This window comes from Odontomachus brunneus, unplaced genomic scaffold (genome assembly GCF_010583005.1).
Source record: "Odontomachus brunneus isolate Ranch 3 - 2012 unplaced genomic scaffold, Obru_v1 Obru_scaffold_075, whole genome shotgun sequence".
Classification (NCBI taxonomy): Eukaryota; Metazoa; Arthropoda; class Insecta; order Hymenoptera; family Formicidae; genus Odontomachus; species Odontomachus brunneus.
The window spans coordinates 1,266,436-1,282,262 of NW_022639525.1; the positions used below are offsets into that span (position 1 = coordinate 1,266,436).

General features: G+C 34.9%; 1 protein-coding gene and 1 long non-coding RNA gene across 2 annotated transcripts; both read left to right on the top strand.

Moving 5' to 3' along the window:
- The first annotated feature begins 3,485 nt into the window (after positions 1–3,485).
- Positions 3,486–6,748, top strand: LOC116847229 (protein YIPF1). The gene is made up of 4 exons (XM_032821994.1): positions 3,486–3,782; positions 3,936–4,321; positions 4,411–4,591; positions 6,256–6,748. Exons 1-4 carry the CDS (start codon positions 3,581–3,583, stop codon positions 6,468–6,470), a joined length of 984 nt encoding a protein of 327 aa, XP_032677885.1. The 5' UTR covers positions 3,486–3,580; the 3' UTR covers positions 6,471–6,748.
- A 735-nt stretch (positions 6,749–7,483) lies between these two features.
- On the top strand, positions 7,484–11,579 carry LOC116847230. Its single transcript, XR_004378712.1, has 2 exons — positions 7,484–8,063; positions 11,254–11,579. It is a non-coding gene; the product is annotated as an uncharacterized LOC116847230 (long non-coding RNA).
- The last annotated feature ends 4,248 nt before the right edge of the window (positions 11,580–15,827 follow it).

Below are 15,827 nucleotides of genomic sequence, written 5' to 3' on the forward strand. Positions count from 1 at the left end.
AGCGGCCCAAAATTTCACTGTCGTAAATGATGGTGCAGAGTCCCCATACACAGAATCCAACTCATCTTTGATTTGCGTAGGCGTATTGCCTTTCAAAAACAAATATTTAATGACAGCTCGATACTCGATTTTGTCCATTTTCACAAAAACACTCACATCAACTTACTCAAACGACTGTTACATAACAACTGCGAGTCCAAAATGGCTGAAACTTCGGTGAGTAACTGTCAACAGATGAACAACGAAATTCACTAGCTTTTATTTACAAGTGCTGCTATCTTCACGTTGAGGTCGGAAACTTTTCAGACCACCCTCGTAGCTTCAAATGTTTCGAAGCATTTTCTGTATCCTATTTTTTTAGATTTTACATGAAATATATAAATGCTTTATATATTTCAAAATATTCAATAAATAAACGGAATATTATTAATTATAATAAATAGGAATTGCTGATAATTTTAGTATATCTCGAGAATATATCCAATAAATAAACCGAATATTATTAATTATAATGAATTTCGTATATTCTGAGAATATAGGAAAAATAATATACTATACACAAGATGTATTATAGAATATTATAAGTATTTATGTAACATTTTTTGTTTAAAGCATTATTTATATAAACTAAATAATTCTACAATTTTATTTATTTTTTTACATGAAAAATCTATTTTATCCTACACTCTTAAGCATTTTCCAAAATCAGATTGTGTAAATATATGCCATCGCTTTCATTACCATACGCGCCACAGACTACTATTGTAAATTTGTACTAATCATCACATATAGCTAGTAGCACAATACTAAAAAAGTTTTTATAATTAAAATATAGGTTATCGGAATTTGGTAGTATTTTGACAGTGAAATGTTTTCCATCAATCGCTCAAGACAATTTGGAAAATTCCAACGCTTCCAAAATCCAGCTGCTTTCCATTTTTTTCCTGTAAGTGGCTTTAAATATATGGAACTTAAAACTTTCATCGTTATTCTGCATGTTTAATGTCTTTAATAATATTATAAACACTTAATTTTCCTATTGGATGCGCAAATGCAATCGAAGATATTCGATCTCCTAATTATCCACATACAATTTCATATGATAAAAGAGAGAGAGGAACAGGGAGAGACAGGGAGAGACAGGGAGAGACAGGAAGAGACAGGGAGAAACAGAGAAAGACAGGGAGAGACAGGAAGAGACAGTGAGAGTTAGGGAGAGACATGAATAAAAAGGGAATCAATAAAAGGATGAGATAGTAAAAAACCAAGAGAACAAAAAAGGGGATGTGTAAAAAAGTTAAAAAGAGGAATATGAAAGTAATAAAATGCATAGTAATAACGAAATATTGCAGCAAAATAATCAGGAAAATAGGGGATTAGCAGAATAAAGTGGAGTGAGAAAGAAAAATAAAGTCATATGCCTAAATAAGTGAATGAGGGGGGAGAGAAAAAGACAGTGAGAGAGAGGGAGAGAAAAAGAGAAGGAGAAAGGGAGGAACAGGGAGAGATAGTGAGAAACAAGGAGAGGCAGAGAGAGGCAGGGAGAGACAGGGAGAGACAGGGAGAAACAGGGACCCAGGAAGCAACCTCATGTCATTTTCACGTCGATGGATTTCTCACAGATGATCTTATCTGGATTAATTTGTATATTTTTATATATATACATAAATTTAATTAATTTAATTAAATCTTATATGGTAAGGTAAATTTTTTCTTTTATTAAATTATACTCTTTTATAATTACTCAAAGTTTATAGTCTTTTATGACTTTGTCTATTTAATAACAGTTAACAATAAAAAAATATTTACTATAAAAATTTAAAGATAACGAAATGGAATGTGCGGGATTTCGTAGGTCTTATTTCATTAGAGAGAGCTAGAGTTTAAATTAACAATAAAAGTACGAAAAATATAATTTTTATTAAAATTAAATCTTTTATTAAATTATATTATCAAAAAATTATATTACACTGTGTTAAGTACAACACATATAGATAAAATGTAAAACGTTTATATCGATCGAAAAAGTGGTGTAGTGTCTAAAGCAACGGACTTATAATCCAGAGATGTCTCATGGTCCAAGTTTGAGTCTCAGTGCCAGTGAGAATTTTTAAATGTGATGTAACATTGGAATCAAGTAAAATTTTCAAGTAAAATCTGCAAACGCTGTGATATTTATACAAATAGTTTCTATTACAAAATAGAACCGAATAAGGATATTCCGAGACGTCATTTTTACGTCTCTTTATGATGTCATTTTCACGTTTTAATGTGACGTCGGTAGACTGTGACTTATTCCGGTCATTTTCACGTCATTATTACGTGATTATAAAAGGATAATTGACGTCACGAATGACCAAAAATTGACGTGAAAATCACGTCATGTTGCTGCCTGGGGAGAGACAGACAGAGATAGGGAGTAACAAGGAGAGACAGGAAAAGACAGAGAAAGAGAGGGAGAAACAGGGAAAGACAGAGAGAAACAGAGAGAGACAAGAAGAGACAGGAAGAGGCAGTGAGAGACAGGGAGATAGGGAGACACAGGGAGAGACAGGGAGATAATGAGAGAGACAGGGAGAAACAGGAAGAGACAGGCAAAGACAGGGAGAAATAAGGAGAGACAATGAGAGATAGGAAGACAGGAAGAAACAAAGAGAGACGAGGAGAAACAGGGAGAGACATATTTCTTCTGTAATTTTTCTTCGTGATCTAACCGACGCGATAACAGCTATTTGCCAGCTATAGTTTGACAGGCGCAAACGACACAAGGCAAGCTACAGCCCACATAAAATGAGCTAAGAATTAGCGCGGAAAAGCAGCAACAATTAAATCTTTTACATGCTTTTTTTAGGAATAAATACCACATTTTCGATTTGTACTAATTGTAATAGTGCTAATTTCCAGCATTGATGTAGATAATAGATAAACAAAGTGTAGACGTAATTTTGAAATGCATCTAATTAATCCTGGTTATATATTATAACTAGAAAATTAATAGGGTTATAAATTATAAATAAGTTAGTATTTTATGATTAGTACTATTACACACTAAATGTCTAGATATTTATATTTATAATAAAATAATATAATAAAATAATAAAAATAATAGTAATAATAATAATAATAATAATATAATAAAATGTTAGATAATAATAACATATTTATAACTAAAATGATATTATGAAATATAATTGAAAAAGATATATTTATGATTGAAAATGACAATTATAACTAAAAAATATATTTAACTAAAAATAACTAAAACTAAATACAATATCATTCTTTTTTAATTACTTCCTGACTCTTCGGGAACTACTCATTAGAAAATTTACCGTAGACTGATTTTTAATATTATTTCATAGGTGCATAAAATATCACAATTTACACGTAAACGCCCAATTCCGGTTTAAATATAACGCGCGCCCCTGTTCCGTATCACGTGCCTCATTTCAGTTTAGTCAAATTCGTGTTTTATCGTAGATGGCGCTAAGCAACTGCCACGAGAGGAAGTTTACGTACCCCCAACTCTATACAGCTGATAGTTGTCAAAGTAAAGTTGTCAGGGAAACTGTGCGCTGGAATGATGGACGGTAGTCAGTCGAAAAATACGGATTCGCAGTTTATATCCTTTCACGATTTTGCGCCCATAAATCAGGCTAGTAACGCCGAAGGACAACTAGGTACCGGATCTTCCACACATCAGTCATTCAATAACCTCCCCAACGACTCCACTGGCACCGGTATTATAGAAGATCTCCAAGGAATACACAATAAAAATGAAAGTTCGTAATTATAAAAATACTTCTCTTTTACTTAGCATCAACAATCACGTGTCGTTTACGCGAATAATTCGAATAAATATTTAGTCGCACTTAACCTAAAAACTAATCTTTGTTTAAGTAAAATTTATCTAAAGTTGAACTTCTGTTTATTAGATGACACTCAACGCAGCTTCTGGACGATCGAGTACTATCAGAAGTATTTCAATGTTGACACAAGTGATGTCTTGGAACGGCTCAAGCGATCCATGATACCACATGGTCGTGATAATTACTTTATAACGCACATCAGGCCAAATCCAGACCTGTACGGGCCCTTCTGGATATGCATGACTCTGGTCTTTTCTATTGCAATCAGCGGGAACATGGCGGATTATATGCAGACTGCTGGCTCCACTAAATTTCATTGGAGATACGATTTCCATGTTGTTTCATATGCAGCCACTTGCATATTTCTGTATGCTTGGCTACTACCATTGGCTCTATGGGGCGCGTTAAAATGGACAAACAGCTCAAGAAACACTGAGGAAGAATTGATCGAAGTTTGTCATGAAATAATGCATTTTACATATTTTCCTTGTGATCTCTAATATTATTTATTATATCCTTATGTAATCTTCTTATTTCTCAGTCTTACGTTGCTCCAAGGATATTGGAACTTTTGTGCCTGTACGGATATTCTCTAACTATTTATATCCCAGTAACATTTCTGTGGACAATCCAAATCCGCTGGTTGCAATGGTGCTTGGCTATAGTAGCGACCATTATATCCGGCGGGATCTTGCTGCGGTCGTTGCTGCCAGTAATTGCAGGTGAGAAGTCATGTATTTCTCTTTCTCTCTCACACACACACACACACACTCACACACGAAAAAACAGACCGTTTTTGTTAATAAAACAAATTTACATGTATCACTTTGGTTGTAATTCATGGTATAAAAAGACATCCATCTTACATGCTGCAAAATTAGATGAAGATCATTTAATTAAGGTCGACAATTTTAAGGCATCAGTTGGAAAAAAATTTCAAGAAAACTTTAAAGTTTTGCTTCCAATTTCAATACAGATAAGAGCTTTTTACTTACCTAAATATAGTCGTATATATTCTCCGGGATCATAATAATAAAGACCCTCTAACTTTCCAAAAAGTTCCTCTTGTGCCATTATCTCCTCTCGGCTTGCATAATTTTTATTTCACTCGACGCGTCAGAATATCGTATTTTGCACGATGAATACGATATACTACGATACTTTTCGATATCATCGATACATGATTGGCATTATGAGCTTCTTGTCTCTTTTTGTCGTTCAATTTGTACATAACATTTTCGTATTCATATCTGTCACAAATGATAGACTACTACAGTAATAAACATCGTTATAATTTCGGTTACTTTTCCAAATTTAAAAGAGTCAATACATATCAGAAAACAGATCTAAAAAAATATTAGATATTAAATATAAAATATTAGATGTTAAAGTTTCTTCTCACGCAATATCTGCATAAATAGCTTATAAATATCAAATATTTCACGTTTACGCTGCTCTGCTTCTCCACCTTATAACTTTATCATTTTTTCGAATTTTAATTTCTTTCTTTACGGACGTATTTCCAAAACCTTACATTTACAAAAAGAATGTAAAAAATTTTTCAAAATTCCAGGAAGCCCATTTAATTAATTAAAACATTAACTTAAAAAATTGATAACTTTTTTTAATCGAACTTAGTTAATATTATTTGAAGAAAAGATAATAAAAGTGATCTTTGCATTAGAATGTACAATTTGTTCGTAAAAATAATCATTAGACTACAGCGTGCTTCTTTATTCGCAATTTTGGAAATTCTTTAAAAATAAGAAAAATAGAACTTTAAATAGAAACGTTGGATGACTCATATTGTGTCATACAGAAGTGTAAAAATTATTTTGATTGTTTCATTAATTTTCTGTAATTGTTTTTTTCTCAATAAAAGCCTAATTTCAGAAAATATTACGATTTGTTATCAATATTTTTTCTAGATTTAAAATGATTACACATATTGTGTAACATTATCACATATTGTATCACATATTGTACGACTAAGTTATATAAATAATGACAGATTATTTCACAGAAATAAACTTTATATTCCAAAAATAAATTTTCAAATATTTTTCTAAGTATATAAGAGTAACCTACTATTTCCTATATAAAAATTTATCTTTACATATGCAAAATATATCTTACAACAAAATCTAATATATATCCGTCATTATTTATATAATTTAATTGTACAATATGTAATACAAACCTATAATAATTTCAAACTAGTAAGGAATATTGATAATAAATTGTAATATTTGCTAAAATTAGGCATTTATTGAAAAGGACAATTAGAGAAAATCAATAAAGAAATAAAAATTATTCTAATAATTTTCTCTATAAATATTCTAATAATTTCCCTATAAATAAGATCACAAGTAGCTTGAATTTACAGGTAAACATCGAATAATATACGTTGCCGTGATTCTGGGTATGCATCTGATATTGGCGGCAGGATTTATGCTGTATTTCTTCCGCGACTCATCCAAGGGCATTATGCCAGTGAATATGAATGAATTGATAGCTTCCACTACGCAACGCAGCGTGTTGCATGCAGCCAACATGTCACAACACGATAATCATCATGCTGCGACGAGCTCGACATCTTGAAACGTCCAAATGCATGTCTAAGGATAAGAACAATTTCCGAGAAAAATTATCTCTCGTTCGTACACGCTCGTGTGTGTGTATGTATTCGATATGATTTTATTTTAAAGAACACTATCGCCGCGTATTTTCATTAACCAACGCGCGGAATGGAACGCGAAATGGAATTGTTCCGATCGGCATTGCGTCTTCGCTCGCGTAGAAGTAATATTTATACTGTAATTATGTGAATTATTATGGTGCACTGAGAATAAAAAGAAATATGCACGCATTTCTACGAAGATGAGATTTGTGTCCCTAGGTCCCCGAACATCATTGATTATTACCAGGATTGAGTAATAACTAATCAGTAATAAGTAGTTAATCAAAGTTTGTAACTTAACCAATCAAATCGATTAACTTTTAACTTAAACTAGCCACTTTCAAGATACATTAACTTTAACTTATCGACTTTTTTATATAAGTTAAAATAATTCATCAGTATTAAAATTATTGCAGATTGTTCTGAATGTAGGAAAAAAATAAAAAATTATGACAGTAGAATCTTTTTGTCTTTCTGAATGTATAATTAATTTATAACTTCTAATAGATTACGTTAACATTTTACCTTAAATTTTAATTAAGTTACCTTAGGTTTCTGTAACTTTTAATGTAACGAAGTTAATGTTATAGGCCACTTTAACTTCAAACTTAACTTAAAAAAATTAACTAACTTACCGAACCCTGATTATTAATCTTTGCAGCGCATGCACTCAGGGATAGTGACACACACAGGGGCGGCCAAGTGTCTGGTTGATTTATTTCACAGCCCTACTGCAATATAGGGGCGCGTTACATTAACGCAACACACACACACACACATATCATTTACAATCATACGAAAAAATCTTCACGACGTTGTACATAATGTGTGATCGATATTAGTACTCGTATATGTATATATATATATATATATATATATATATATATATATATATATATATATATATATATATATATATATATAATACAATATAGATTATTACGTTACTAATCGCGCATAATGCATTAGTATCTTAGTCTTTTACAATTAACTAATGTAACAAAAGGCAACATTCATTTTGTAGTTGTTTTTGTTTTAACGTTATTATCGTTGGTGTATTCTAGATTTCCTCCTGATTGGGGCGCGAGACGATTTTCAGAAGCTTCGGTCGTATTATACCACGGCGGTAATGAATTTTCGCGCTGTCACAATGGAAATTACGTCCGTCGCAGGGTGTGTGTGTATTGTTGGTACACCGACGAGATATATACGTGCTGCTCGAAGTAGTAACTCTGACTCTGTGGCTACGATCGAAGTCTCACGAGGCCGTTTCCTCTTCTCCGGAGAGACACCACGAGAGAGTCACGGTCTTCGAGAGAGAAATTGTTGCGTGGAGGAGAGGATTCGGCGCGTTTCGAAAAGAAATTTCAAGATTGCGTGCTCTTTTAACGCCTTCTAGGATATTACCGTACCAACGGTGGATCGTGTCGATGAAGCCAATTGTAGGAGGCGAGATGACGACGAAACGTGGCGACCGTCTCGGCGTCTTCCTCTTACAAGCCTTGTCACACAATGTGAGTGTCGTACGTGTACGTAAAATACGAGAATTTTGCGGGTGAAAGCCTAGAATTTTTATACATATATGTGTGTGTATATATATATATATGAGTCGAGCACCTATCACATTATACTATCTTCGATTGTACAAACACGGCTGTGATAATGTAATTCTCTCTTTATTTTCGCAAAGTAATATCCATAGATTGAGAAACACGAGAAATAACATACTCTCTCTTTCTCTCCCTCTCTCTCTCTCCCTCTCTCTCCCTCGATGTAGTCGCATTAATAGATATTGGTCGTTAGTTCGCAACGAGAGATCGATCGGATTATACTTCTGATTAAATTTTATTCACCTATTTTACACATGTGTAAACGAAACGCTTTCTTCCGGAGAGTTCGATTGGTATAAAGAGAACATAAAGAGAAAGAAGAAATAAACGAGCAAAACATAGAAGGGTAAAGGAAAAGAAAGTTCATACGGTTCCATCTACAGAAACGATGGTGACGTTCTCGTATCTCGAAAGCGATTCCGCGTAGAACAAAGTTACGCCAACCACAAGAAGACGTCTCCCCCTCGAAACAAAGTGGCTTCAAAACATCTCTCTACGTTTTCCGCGATAACCGCTAATAATTTCTTCAGACAATCGCGTGGAACGATTAAAACGGGACACCCTGTATATGTAGATGTATACACGTTAATAGTTAGCGCTACGATCTTGTGACTTGGCTGAAGAAGGCCAATCGTCCCAACATATGGTATATTCCCTCGTTTCTTCCTCTTTCTTTCTTTTTTTTGTCTATTTTCTTTTGCTATAAAATCACAGTTACGGGACACGCCAGATACATCCTACCGCATCGTATTTCTTCTTTTTTTTCTTTTTTGTTTCTTCACACACATTACGCAATATTACAATAAAATTTAGGTTGATTATTCAGTCGCATGTTTACTTAACAATTACGTGATCCGATTTACGTGCGCAACGCGTGTGTATTATTAATTAATTAAAGTCGCTTTGACGCGAGGTCTCATGGTAACGAGAAACGGCCGATCGCCGGGCATTCTCTTCCGCGGACCGCGCCCGCGACACAATGAAGATCGACTGTGATAGGAATAAAAGCAGTCTTGCAACTCGATTTCTCGTACTTCGTACAAAATGCGAATATATTTTGGCGGAATATATAGCAGACTGTTGGAAATCAATCGCGAGCTCTCATCGGTGATCTGTTTTTCTTCTTTTTTTCCCCCTCTCTTTTATTCTCCACGCGCTACGGTTACTTATTAGCTTTTTTATTAGGGCGTACGTGACTTCGAAGAAAAGTTCGCGATAGAACGGTAAGTAATGAATGTTAAACAGTTGGAGAGGCGGGATTATATATACAAGTTACACGCGTACTTGGACGCTACGCTAATTTATAGCTCGTATATCCAGTCTTCGAAAGACACTTGTCAAATCTTTTCTCCGCCATTGCTCGTCGCGTCTACCAGTTATATTGCTCGATTGTTTCAGACGTCGTTAGCATATATCAATAGCGCGACAATGACTTTACTACAGGATCCAAATAGAAAATGAAACAAACGTCGCGTCGGACCAATATAGCGCAGTAGAAAACACAATGATTGAGTTCAGTTTATTATTTTAAATCAAGTTAGGTTTAAAGCTAATGGCTTATAAAATCAATTTGGTTAAGTTAAAAATTAAGTAAACAAGAAATAATACAGTAAACACCAACTATTAGCACTAACGTAACGTCAATATTATAATTTGCCATTCAACAATGTAAATGCGATATAATATGTGTGTTATGTAACAGTTACATTGTTGAGTGGGAAATTAGAACAATAATGTAATGTTATTGTTGGTGTTTAATGAGTTAATTAAAAGTTGAGTTAGAATTAATTTAATAAAGTTAAAAGTCAATCATATAAAGTAATGTTTCTTGCATAATTAATTTTTTGATTGTAGATAAGATTTGTGTGAAATAATGCAAGGATAATCATTCACAAGAAAATGCCGACTTGCTTAGGCTTTTATACGAGACAAGAACATTGGCGTTCAGAGAGACGAAAAGAAATTCTGCTGGCATTATTTTTGATGTTTGGTATTCTGTATTGTCAGTAGCCTGCAATGACTTCAATATTGATAAATTATTTCAATTTATATAAAAAGAATCAATAAGTTAGAGTTAATGCATTTTAAGAAGACTATATAATTTAAGCTGAAAATTTAATTCGTTCAAAATTAACTGACTTAAACTAAAACTTATTAACTTTTCATCTGATTAACCAGTTATTAACCAACCCTGGGAAAGACAGATATTTTAGAGGAAGCGCTCTTCGATTATTTCCAAATCAAAGTCCAAATTATTTCCAAACTAGTGATTAGAATATGCAGTATATAGCGAGTATCAATTATGCAGTCTTGATATGTTTTCCTTTTCTGCGTAAGGATGCCTTATGCAAATTCAATGAAGAGGCGCTAATTAGAATTTCGTTCTTAGAAAGACGACACAACTGCGAGCATTAAATACTAGAAAAATTATTTACCACGTCCGAACATTTGAGTACGAGTTTTCGGTTCGAAAGGTTTCGGGAGGGATATTATAGAACAATTTATGTCCCTGCAAAACCTGATACAAGACTTGTAAAACCAGTAAGGGCTAATAGAAGCGAATGTCTATCACGTTACGTTAGATATCGAGTCTTTCGGAGATCCCGTACCATTTCGTCGAGATTCGCTCACTAGAACGTTACATTAAAGCAGAGAAATGCTCACAAACGCGTCCCACCTACACACACGCGCACACACATACGCACAATGATGAGAAACTATGAAACTTATGAGGAAGAAATATGTATGTGTAGAGATGTATATATAAATATTTTTTTTTAATGTGTGTGTGTGTGTGTGTATGTGTGTATGGATGTGTGTATGTATATATACATATGTGTGTGTGTATGTGTATTCTAGACAGCACAATATCTCTAAAGAATGTCCCGGGGATGTTTTCAGAATGTCTTTAGAGGATGTCTTGTGGAGATCTGTTTGCGATGTATATGTATATTTTATATACAAACTTAATTTTAAACGTCCATCATTGATACAAATTGTGCCCAATGTGTCCGTTCTGAATGCCCAAATATTTCATCAAATTCCCAATCAATATCATTCTACAGCTTGAAATAGGACTTTAATATCTTTTCAGATCTATCTTCAATATCTTCGGACACTATCCAGATGGCCAATTATTCGGATAATAAATAAATGTGAAACTTCAAATTCGGGTTATCCAGAGATTCAGATTTTTCATAATACAGAGCCGAGCAATTGAAGCTTCCAATACGAATCCAAATTCGCAGAAGAGTCGACCAAACAGACACATGCGCAGCATTCCAGATCCCTCTGGAAAATTTAACAGTTTCAACGAATCAATATTTTTTAACTGCAATTTAATGACTTAACTCGAGAAGACGATTGTGTCTATTTATATATTTAGAAATAATAATTATTTCGAATAATTTTTGTATTAAATTTGTTTTTTTTTTTATTTATTTATCTGTTTCTTCATGTAATTTGAATCCAAATTCGGTTCTCTGAATCTCGATTCTAGTTTTGGGTCTCATTTCTGTATCCGGCTCTACATCCAAATCTCTTCTTGTAGTCTGAACTAGGATTCGAATGGTGCCAGTTTTGAGTTTTCGGATCGGAATCAACCTAAGATATCCAGATAATCTAATGTCCGAATACTTGGGAGTCCTTAAAAGCAAGTGTCGCATGATCGAAAAATAGAAGACAAACTTCTATCAGGTAATCTCATAAGTAATGCCGTTTTTTGAAGCTTACATTTACTTTCACGCTCAATGTAGGCTACAAAGAGAATATTGTTTCAAAAACATCCCACAGATAGAACAGAAAATCACGAAATTAAATTAAATAATAAGTTAAATGACTAAAAGGATCATAATTCTATCATTTCCTTGTTATTTTAACGTCACAATTTCAAAGAGAATATTGTTTCAAAGACATCCCACAGATAGAACAGAAAATCACGAAATTAAATTAAATAATAAGTTAAATGACTAAAAGGATCATAATTCTATCATTTCCTTGTTATTTTAACGTCACGATTTTCTGTTCCGCTTAGAATAAGGAAAAGTTTAAACTAAATATCTATATTTGCTTAAAGTAAGATAAAAAACGACACTACTCATAGGATAACCTAAGACAGAAAGTTTGTTTCGTTTTGTAATCAAGGCAAGTTCTATTTTGAGGCGCTTACAAATCTCCTCTTTGATGAAAATCGCATATGTGTGTACATGTGCGTGTGTTTGTGTGAATGTATGAGAGCAAAGGGACATATAGAACAAATCTGGCGAAACATCTGAGAGCAAGTGATCGCCCTCTCCACCCCCCTCTAAGTATAAATCGCGTAACGCATATCATTGAATTCGATGCAATATTGTATAAAAAGAGACGGCTCGAGTTCTTTTTTTCCTATTGCCTACGAGTTTTCTTTCAGCTAGGTATTACAAACGCGAGGTCTTTTTGATTGATGTCTCATTTTGATCACTTCCTTCCGGTGAAATCGTGCGTTTTCTTTTGCTTTTTTTTTTTATCGAGGACTTAGGCGTGTAGCAGATACGTATCAGAATGAAACCCCCTTTCGAATTTTCACGGACACATGCATTCCAAAAAATCGCAGTGTCGCAGTACCGCTACCCCCGATTAACATTCGGCACAGTGCGAACGGTCGACTCTTTAGGTGCGACAAACTGTGATTTAGGCATAATCAGCACGCGCGATTTCCAGCCACTGCTCTTACGAGACGTAGATATCGAAATAATTGACGTTTATACGTGGATGCAAATCAAAAATTTCACAGTTATGCCAAAGCTAGAATTTCGAATCACTCCGCAACTAGCTTCTTCTAGACTCAAAATCCACACGCACGCACGCATGTACGCACACACAGAGTCTATTATCAAGACCTATCTCGAATTTCAAACCGCGATAACGCTATAGATCCAAACGTTCTGAAATGTCGCGACTCCGCACACTCCCCTTTTGGCTTGTGCTACAAATTATCGACGCAAGCCGGAATCGCGTATAGAGTGCGCGATTAAATATAAATACTAATAAGAAAGGAAAAGAAACACACGCAAGTAAAGGAAGAGCGCGCTTAACACTATTCGACGGAACAGGACAGGAATAACTCTTATAACAAAGGATAGATAAAGGACACACACACACACATACTCACACAGACACACACAAACAGGAAGAGACAGAGGCCTTAACGGGAAATTCCGTTGATTTATCGACCCGATTATTATATCGAGCGGATCCCCAGCAAACATAATGACTTTTTAATGACGGCAAACGACGTCCTAATGACGTCTCAATGACGTCACTGATGTCATCGTACTTGCTGGGCTATTATTGGTGGAAACGGGATTTCTCGAGACGTACACAAAATTAAGGAGAGAACATTAGAAAAAAAACATACACAAAAAAGGAACAGAACATACAAAGAGAGAAGAAGAAGAAGAAGAAGAAGAAATGAAAGAAAAAGTCCCAAATTGCTCTTAACACTACTCAATTTTCAGTTCAGAGATTGCCCGCGTCGATGCGCGAACATTCACATTTATTTATGATCTAACACACAGTAACGTCTGTATCGCTGCGTGTACTCGATCTGTATCGATTTGTCGAATCTGTCTTGTCTCTGCTTCCCTCTTCACTTTCTTTTCCGTGTTAATTTATTTTACCTCGCTCTCTATCTCTCTCTTTCTCTAACCCTCTCTATCTTTCTTTTTCAAGTATCGTTTACGTTGTATAATAACACGAATACACTTATGCGACTCCGAGCTACAACGGAGTCCAATCGATCACTTTAAGCATTAGTCTTTAGTGTTTGATTATTACACTACAATTATATATATATATATATATATATATATATATATCTATCTATATACAGAAAATTGCGATTTGCCCGTCCGACCGTTTGCACACCTCGTCCTCCGCGATCGTTCTCTTTCCGATTCTGCCGATCGATTTTTTCGAGTCTCGATCGATACGTACCGCCGGCGGAATCTGCGACGTGCGTAAACGCTCGGCCGGGCATGTTAATTAATATTTTCGATAATTACAATACACTAAATGTAATCGGCCCGTGTGTGTATTAAAATATAAATATCAAATAGACTTTTTACGCCCAGGATATATGCACTTTAACGTCGATGCGCGACTTAAAAAATTCAGAAACGCCCTTCAATGGTTAAGTAAATCGTCACCGATTAGTAAGACCCCTATTATCGGAAGAACGAGAAGCACGTGACTAGCGAAGAATTCCTCGGAAACACGGACACGAATCCGGCTGTTTTCACGATTTGCATTCGATTCTCCTTCCATTTGCTTCTTCTTAGGGAGAATTCACAGCTTAACAGAAAAACACAGAATGACAGAAATCAGAACTTGCACTGGTGGTCATTAGTAGTCGAGTTTCTGCTTTCCTATCAGCGCGAGTTCTGATTAATTTCTAGTTTTCTGCTTTCTGCCACAAAGTGTAAATTCTCTCTTAAGCTTGGTCTACAATGCATTCTTTGCTTTCTGTTTCTTTCTCTTTATCTCTTTTCTCAAACCTTAAAGCTTAATCTACAATCTTTGCTTCTTGTTTCTTTATTTCTTTCTGATTCAAATCTTAAGACTTAAGCCTGACCTACAATGTGTTCTTTACTTCCTGTTTCTTGTTCTCTGTCTTTTTTTAGTTTAAGATTTAAAGTTTAAGTCAGAAAGAGACAGAAGACAAGAAACAGAACGTAAACAACATATTGTAGATCAGGCTTTAAGCCAGACAAAGACAGAGAACGAACAGCACATTGTAGATTAAGCTTTAAGCCAAAGACAGAGAACAAGAAACAGGAGGCAAAGAGCACGCTGCAGATTAAACTTAAGTTCTTATTTTTCTTTCTTCTGTTTTCTCTTTTGCGTTATGCGCTTTCCACGACAGAGGTCTTCGCTAGTCACGAGCTGCATCGCGAGGAGATTAGAATTTTCGGTAGCCTAGACGTATGTTCGGTGTGATCTGTCGAGTGGTACGTCGCGTCGATCGAGAGCTGGAATTTTCCTCTCTACACGAAATCAGCGTATCTTCCTCACTCCTCGCGGCGGTCTAACACGTCGAGTCAAGTATCACAAATGTCGCCTGAATTACTTCACTCGACCGTCGTCCGACCGCATCTCTCCCTTTTCCTCGATCTCATTGGAGATTCAACGGAAATGTGTAAATTCGAATTCTTGCTAGAGACGTTTCGCACGCCCTGAATCGTTGTCCGCCGTGACTTTCAATCATTATTGTCGAAAACGGAGAAATAGACGACAATCCGCTCTCCCGACCGGCGCGACACCGTCGGCAATTCGGTGACGATGGCGGTCCTTTAGTCTCTACAGCTAGGCGTACTTTTGTTTGTTAAACATATGTTTCGGTACTAACATTTTCGTCGATGACATCGATTCGATTTCGTGCGTATGGAGTACTTCCGAGGCCAAACTAAATCTACGCTTTGTACTCTGGTCGACCTCCGAAATAATCCGTTGCATGTACAAGCTTCATTACACAATGTTTATAATATTTATCATTCGTATATATGTGTATGTATACATGTACTTTTATCTACATATGCCTATTGTCTATCTATGCGTGTGTAGAAGTATATTCATGTGTGTGTATATATATACATATATATATATATATATATATATATATATATATATACA

Bases quoted from the DNA above. Each gene is read 5' to 3' on its own strand.
- LOC116847229 (XM_032821994.1), top strand. From the start codon at position 3,581: ATGATGGACGGTAGTCAGTCGAAAAATACGGATTCGCAGTTTATATCC. The intron at 3,783-3,935 runs GTTCGTAATTAT...TCTGTTTATTAG, and splicing joins AATACACAATAAAAATGAAA to ATGACACTCAACGCAGCTTC. The intron at 4,592-6,255 runs GTGAGAAGTCAT...TTGAATTTACAG, and splicing joins GTTGCTGCCAGTAATTGCAG to GTAAACATCGAATAATATAC.